This window comes from Echinops telfairi, unplaced genomic scaffold, assembly GCF_000313985.2.
Source record: "Echinops telfairi isolate 266 unplaced genomic scaffold, ASM31398v2 ScPeMD7_7457;HRSCAF=8495, whole genome shotgun sequence".
Taxonomy (NCBI): domain Eukaryota; kingdom Metazoa; phylum Chordata; class Mammalia; order Afrosoricida; family Tenrecidae; genus Echinops; species Echinops telfairi.
This window is the reverse complement of record NW_022111357.1, coordinates 25,414,761-25,422,315: the sequence shown is the minus strand read 5'-3', so window position 1 is coordinate 25,422,315 and position 7,555 is coordinate 25,414,761. Positions and strand designations below refer to the sequence as shown.

General features: G+C 52.7%; 1 protein-coding gene across 2 annotated transcripts; it reads right to left on the bottom strand.

The window, feature by feature from the left end:
• Nucleotides 1-5,315: 5,315 nt before the first annotated feature.
• RNF186 (ring finger protein 186) lies at nt 5,316-7,136 on the bottom strand. 2 transcript variants are annotated; one of them, XM_045299170.1, is made up of 2 exons: nt 6,482-7,136; nt 5,316-6,027 (listed from the first exon to the last, which is right to left on the bottom strand). In XM_045299170.1, the coding sequence occupies exons 1-2, from the start codon at nt 7,027-7,029 to the stop codon at nt 5,715-5,717; spliced, it is 861 nt and encodes a 286-aa protein (XP_045155105.1). In that variant the 5' UTR covers nt 7,030-7,136; the 3' UTR covers nt 5,316-5,714. The 2 variants fall into 2 exon arrangements, with proteins under 2 accessions (XP_045155105.1, XP_004705447.1); XM_004705390.2 differs by having other exon boundaries at nt 5,316-7,136.
• Nucleotides 7,137-7,555: the final 419 nt, after the last annotated feature.

Here is a 7,555-nt window from a genome sequence, read left to right as displayed (position 1 = left end):
AACTTTAGGTTCAACTGGTTAAAGGACGAATGAGAGCCCCAGGAGTTGACCTTTCACCTCCTCCCCAATTTCTCTTCTGTCCGTGTGAACTACGATCTTCCAGTTCACCTAAGTTAGCACCCATCCATCCACAGGCTGGACCAGGGGTCGGCAGGCACACTTTTGAGATGGAAGAGTCAATCCTATCCCTCGCAGCAAGTTAAAAATGATTCGGGAGCCATAAAGATATGTTTACAAACAAATGAAGTCCCCATGATCTGAATAAGAACCTTGATATGAAACAATGATCGTTTTATCTTCATTTTCAATTTTACTTCAGCGCCACACATGCGTATGACGAGAGCTGAGTATGGCTCTCAAGTGGCCGTTTGCTGACCCAGGCCCTAGCCCATTGACGTATCTCCCTCTCTCCACCCGCTCTCCCTTGTCAATCTCCAATGTCTTTCCCCTTTGCTATGGGCATCGTTACCAATCCCGCCCACCCCGCGCCCCATGGCAGTACTCTCATCTAGTATTTGTCCTTTTGTGGTTGGCTAACTTCACTCTGCAGAATGTCCTCCAGGCCTCCAAGCTACCAGGGGTTCTTGGTTTCCTCCTTGTTTTGGCTTGTTTTGAGCGACGCACAATATTCCCCGCTGTGTGTGTGTAATCACGGGTCCTTGCTGTTCTTCCACGGATGGGCGTTCAGACTCTTTCCATCTTCTCGCTATTGTGAGCAGCGTGGTGACGAACCCGGACGTGGGTCCGTTATGTTGTCACTCCACATCGCCACGAACCTTCTGAAGCCCCTCAGATGGTAGGGTTTCTTCTCCACCAGACTTCTGGGAGATCAAATCAAATGGACTCTCTCACTCAAGACCTGTCACAGAGCAGAGTCTCAATAACAGCCATTGGATAGATGTCCCGGTGAATCTGAGTTTCCACGGTGTTTTCAATTCTTCAAGAAGTTCTCCAGTGACCCCCGAACCTCCCTCCCCTCAATCCCCTAAGGAAAGAAAAGATCCCAGCAATAGCATAAAGTTCCCAGCACCGTCCCAGCTCCTTAGAGCTTGGAAGCAGTTGCCCTTTAATGGGCTCCATGCTGTTCCCACGGACTGAGAAATGTCAGAAGGCTTTTATTAGGAAAAAAAAATTCCATTTTGCCACAAAGAAGTACTTGTTCTAGAAAAGACTGAGCAACTTCCTTATGTCACTTGACAAGGTTCCAACAATGAACAGGTGACCCCAGCCATAAAATTAGGTTGGATGGTGAGGTGGCGAAGTGGCTGTGGGGGAGGGGGCAGGTGGAATCCCTCAACCTTTTCAACTCAGGCGCCCACTGAATGGGGAATCTGGAAGCAAATGGGGCAGGTCCCTTTCTGTACTTCTTCACCCTCATGGCGAGGGCACTGGGGGATCTTGAACACTTGCCTGCTCCCGCTGAGCCAGCAACGACGGAAAGTCCAGACTCCGGAGTTAGGTGGTCCTGGTGCCACTCTCGGCCTCGCCACCACCTCCGTGTGTGATGGGAGCAAAGGATTTCCTCTCTCTGTGCCTAAGGAGCCCTGGTGGCTTGGTGGTTACACGTTGAACTGCTAACTGCGAGGTCAGCAGTTTGAAACCACCAGTCACTCTGTGGGGGCTTTCTGCTCCGTAAAAAGTTACAGTCTAGGAAACCCATGAGAGCCGTTCTACCCTGTCCAATAGGGTTGCTACGAGTCAGCTTCTACTCGATAGCAGGGAGGTGTTTTTTGGTTGGGATTTTTTTTTTGGTGTGTGTGCCCAAAGTAATTGGTAGTTTAGGGATAATAATAATCCTTATGTTAGAGCACATGTGATAATATATGTAACACACGTTGCACACCTAATGTTAGCAATTATTATTATGATTAAGCTGTTGTTAAGGGTGTTGCTGAAGTGGAGAAGGCTGATAGTGGAGAAGGTTAATTCTAAATCCCAAGTTTTAATAAATAAGTTGGCTCTCGTCATTCCTGTTCACGCGTTCTACCGAATCGCATCTCTATCCCCTTGTCTTCCCCTCCCTTCTCTATAGTCCCTTGATGGTTAAGTATGCAATCAGGCACTATCTAATTTCTCCAGAAAGCATGTACAATGGGGATTATATGCTCCATTTCACAGGGAAGAATCTAGAGACTTGGAACAGTGAGGTGACTTGTAGTTGGCAAAGCTGGATTCAAATCAGGTACGGCGGACTCCCAAGCCCCTGCAGAGGGAGATGGATCTGATGGAGATGAAATTTGACCTCCTTTTGTAATTCCTCTCCATCCTTACAACCTTCCTTCCCAGATCCCCACATCAACCTTAGCACAAAGCCTTCCACTAGGTTGGCTTGTCCTGGACTAAGTTCCCCACTTTGGACTGATTTCTCCACCACAGCATCAAGGCTAGTCCTCTGCCTCCTGTGCCACTGGGCAGAGCAAGAAACTCTTCACCCCAGCGTGCCAGTGGCTGATGGGCAAGGCAGAGATGGAGGCCAGAAGTCCAGGACACCGGGATTTGTCTGTAGGACAGCGGGAGGTATGCGATATTCTCTACCATTTTACAGACGAGAGAACTCAAATGAAGGCTCTGAAAGTGCTGTAACTGAACGGGGTCCCCCAGTGGGTTAGAACTTGACTTTGAACTTGGCCTCCCATTGCAACCCATTGGATAAGTAGCAAGAGTGGCTCCAAGTGGCACAGGATGGATTCTGAAAAGAAAAGGTAGAAAAAGCCACACGGGTCAGATCTAGCGTTGTTAAAGAACTGATGGACAGCGGTTACACCAATCCCCACCCCACCCCCAATGTACAGTGAAATATTGACAGGCAGCCAGGTAGAGGTCTGTGCCCAATAGCAAGGTTTCAGCATTTATACACCAAATGTAAGGCCTATATGCCAGGGGGCCTGAACAATGGTGAGTGGGTTGGTTTTTGTACTTGGTCATAGGTCTCAATGGACATTGCCACGGAAAGTTTGGTGTGTTATTTCCCTGGCCCAGGCCACTCTCCCTGAGTCCTTTCTATGGGAGCAGGCCCCACTGTGTATTGCTCATGGCCCTTCACCTTTTCCTCTCTGGCTTCTTCCACTCACATCCTCTCCCCAGCATGGCCTATTTCCTCTGTTGCCCTGCAGGGCAGCCTGGGCTGAGTCTGGCCTTCAGAATTCTGTCTCACATGGCCGGGGGTGAGCACGTGGTTGGGACCAGCTGGGCTCCTAAGGCGGTAGTGTCAGCAGTGTCAGAGCACCTTTGTCCAGGGGGATGGAGGACACATCTTTAGGAGGCTCCCAGGTGCCAGAGGCTCAAACAGAAGATCCCCTACTGAGGCTTTTCTCATTTTCACAGTGTAAGGTCCGCAGAGAGAGGGAGAGACTTGCTTAAGAGTACCCAGCAAGGTTGGGGCAGAGTGGGGCTCAAATCTGGTTCCTGCCAGCACAGCTCCCTGCAAATGAGGCTGGAGGGGCACGCCCAAGTCCCTGCGAAATTTGGATCACATTGACAACAGGAACTGGAGAGATTAGAGAGGAAGCTTAGGGGGATAGCAAGTCATGGTTGTGGGGAAGCAACCGCTTGATTGAATTGGTGCAGATTTTGTCTGCATTTTCAACAACAACAAACAACAACAACAACAGCTTTCAAAAGAGGGAAACACGTCTGTAGGTCCACCATGCCATTTCCATCGCTCTCTCTTCTCTTTGATATAGGTGACAGGTGTTGGAATTCTTGTGCCTCTGTGAACACTGGGCCTCTGGATTGTGAAATTCTTTTGCCTCCGTGAATACGGGACCTCTGGATTTTGAAAACTCTTGGCACTGTTTCTGTGCTCACCAGAGAATCCCTTCTCAAACCTGCAAGTGGTGACCCGCTTTCTGCCAAGGAGGCAGCACGAGGAAGGAGAGAGAGCCATAGGGTAACATCACCCCCAGCGAGCTCTGGCATTGACTGTCTGTGTAACCTCAGCCAGGGCCTCCACCTCTCTGAGCCTCAGTCTCCTCCTCTTATGAGACAGGTCTGATAAGGGCCTCTCCTTTTTTTAAAAAAAATTTTCAAACTCAGTTTATTGGGGGCTCTTACAGATATTACAACGATCTATAAATCAATCACATCAAGCAAACTTGTACATATGTTGCCATCATCATTTTCAAAACGTGATCTTTCTAAGGCCTCTCCTCCCCAGGCTGTTCTGACGGTTCGTGGCTGTAAGAGCTAGCACAGTCAGCCACACAGAGTAAACCAGTGTCTCTTGAGTTGATTCCAACTCATAGCAACCCTGTGTGTGTCAGGGTAGAACTGCTGTGCTCCACAGGGTGTCCAGGGCTGATTAAAGAAAAACAAGAAGAAGAAGAAGTCATCTTCTGCTGAGCCCCCTCTGCATGGATTTGAACTTCCAACCTTTCAGCTAGCAATGAGGGCAGTAACCATCTCTCCACCACCCAGGGACTCCTGGCACAGCACATAGTCAGCCGTCAAGAAATACACACCCGCCACTCGTCTGGTGGAAATGGTTTGCCACGGAAGCCGTGGTGGAGGCTGGCTTCTGGTTGAGACTTCAAAGAAGGAGCCAGCATGAGGGGGGGGAGGGAGGGAGTGGGAGAGAATGTCCTTTCTCCGTGTCACTGGTAGCCATCCTGAACTGCACACGCCCAAGGCCAGCTTGGGCAACACGGACTATCTCTTTTCATGCGGTCATCCTGTGGGGCAGGGTGTCCTTCGGGCCCATTTGGCGTGGCTTAAAAGCACAAGTGTCCCTCTACCCCCACTCCCACCCCCTCCTGGGAGTTCATAAGGCCAGTGGGATGGGTACCACAGAGCTGCCCTGCACGTACCTTATAAGAAAAAAAGATTCTTCGAGTAGTTAGCAACGTCCATATGTATAGTTTTATTTTCCTTTGTGTAAATCCAGGGGTGGGTGGGGAATGCGGCCATTGTCCCTTGTTCTGGAGTCTGCTGGTGACCTCAGCTCATAGGACTGCAAGGGTCTTAAGAATAATCCAGCCCAACTAGCTCATTTGGGGAAATTGAGGTTCAGGGAGGCCTTTCTGAAAGACAATCATGGAGCCAGGGTGAACCTTTGCCTGTGCCAGAGTTCCTTCTTCCCACGCTGACAATGGCACAGCCACCACAGGGGTGCCCCTTCTGAAGCTGTCATCCTGCAGGAGGAAAGGATGGGGAGGCAGGGAAGGAAAAGGACTGTGCCGAAGGAGCCCTTCTGAGATTTCCAGTTGGCTTTCCAATTTGGGGGTCTTGGGGAGGAAAATGGCATGTCATGTACCACCCTCTGCTGTCCTGCCTGCCCCTCCCCCCTACCGCTCCCCACCCCCCACATTCCCCTTGCTGAGGCTCAACCTGGGCACCCAGCAGCAAGCAGGACGGATGCTTGCGTGACCAGAAGCAGATACAAAAGGCTTTCAGACGCCCCTGACTATTAGGGTGTGGTGGGAAATGTGGGTTCTTGGTGAGAACTGTTGCATTTATGGGGCCTCTTATCTTTATGACAAATGTGCAAATAGGAATCGGGACGCACAAAGAAAGGAGAGCAACACCTTTCCAGAGCTGGTTCTTCAGCACGGGCCGGAGTCAGTCGGGCAGCACGGTGGTTGCTGCGGAGCCTGTCCTTGTGATCCTGCGATCCCTGCTAAGGCTAGGCCCCATGGCACCTCCTGGTGGGACGTGGGGAACAATTCCCAGACCCACTTGCTTCCCTTCCACCTCTCCCCGGTTCTGAGTCCCACTCCTCAGCACACACTCTCCTCTTCAAACCCTAGCCTGACTCCAGGGAACCCCCACGCAGTGGGGACTCTTGGTAGCACTGGGATGGACACAAAGTGGGTAGCCTTGGGGACACCCAGGATGAGGAAATATGGGCTCCAACTTCCCAGGGAGAAAAATGGGCACCAGCCCAACATGTGAACCAACTGCCCCAAATGCGAGAACCCCAACTCAAGACATTGGTACCAGCAAAATGAAATGGGGCCAGGAGGAAGAAGAAGAGTCCTGGTCCTGTTTGTTCTGCAGCAAGGTCCACATTCCAATCCTTGGCTCGAGTTCCTGGGAGAAAGCCAGGCAGACGGAATAAGAGAACAGGGGGCCCCTTGCAACAGTCAAGTTGTTTGTGCCTCCAGCCTACCCCCCAACAGCGGAGCGGTTCTAGGCCAAGGGCAGACACAGTCCTGTCTTCCAGCCATAGCGTTCTTGACCCAAGACTGCCACCTGGCTTTGGCTTGCAAGTCCAGCTGGCATTGAATCTCCCGAGGGAGCCAGCCTCAGCTCCTAGCCCCTTGCCCTGGCCATTGGGACAGGGACAGGGGCCCAAGAGGCTGAAGGAGTTGTAGCGGATGCCCAGCTACGGTGCACTCAGGCAACTGATGAGATCTGGCTGTGTTTCCTCACCCTGCAGAAGAGAGTCCGGGAGGAGGGCCAGCAGCGACCCTGGCCGACCGAGTGACAGCAGAAAAGGATGGACATCACTAGGGCCAGGCCAATGATGCTGGCCAGCACCCACCTGATGACACCTGGGTAGACGAAGGGGAGGATGAGGATGATCAGCAGGACGAGGAAGAGCAGGTGCGCAGCCAGGCGCCGGGCCGCTGTGCGGTTGGCGCTCATGGCATCTTGCCCATCCTCTCCCTCCAAGTTGGGGTGCCCTGCTGCTGAGGTGGCAGGATCTGCCAGGCCCTGCGGGCAGAGCTGCACCTCGAGGCAACGGTGGGCCAGCTGGCCCCGCATCCCCTCCGGGTCACGCAGGCTACAGATGAGGCCCCCAGGGATGGAGGTGACTTTGCGGCACAGCGGGCAGGTGAGGGACCAGGTGTCGTCCTGCACGCACAGCAGGAGCTTCAGGCAGACGGCACAGAAGACGTGCTGGCAGCCCAGCAACTTGGGCGGCCGGGCGCAGCTGTAAGACTCCCGGCACACCAGACACTCCAGCTCACCCCCCGCTGAGCCGAGATGCCACCCAGCAGGATCCTTGGCACGGGTGGTGGCAGCTCCCTCGGACACGGACAGGGACTGCTGGGGGACTGATTGCTCGGAGCTGTCGGCGCAGGCCATTCTGGACACAGCCCAGGGAGGTCAATGCTGCTCAGGACCTGGACTGAAGTCAACAAGGAGTCCTTGCTGGGGCCGCTGTGACCGGGTTAGCTTCTGACCCTGTGGCTGATGAGCCAAGGGACCCCTCCTTCTCGTCAGAGCCTGGTGACAACATCCATCTCCCACCGCTGTCTTCCAGAACTGCTCAGCGTGTTTCTTGATTTACGCGATCCCCTCCCTTACTATTATTTCTTTTCTCAAACCCTAGGGTTAATCAGTAACCCCGGGGCCGGCAGACTTTGAAAGGTCTGATAGGAAGGCCAAAGGGGGCAGGGCCTCGGGGTGAATCAGAACTTTCCAGTTGGAGTCAGGTGCCCGGGGCTCATGAGCTTTGCGACAAGTACAGGAATCCTCACCCCTCAGGCACCAGGAGAGCCTTTTAAAATGCAGGTTTCTACGCAGGAGGGTGAGCTTCCTAGGGCTGGGGGGATCCATGAGGAATCTTCATGGGTAATGAACATGTATGTGATTTGAATGCAGATGGGCG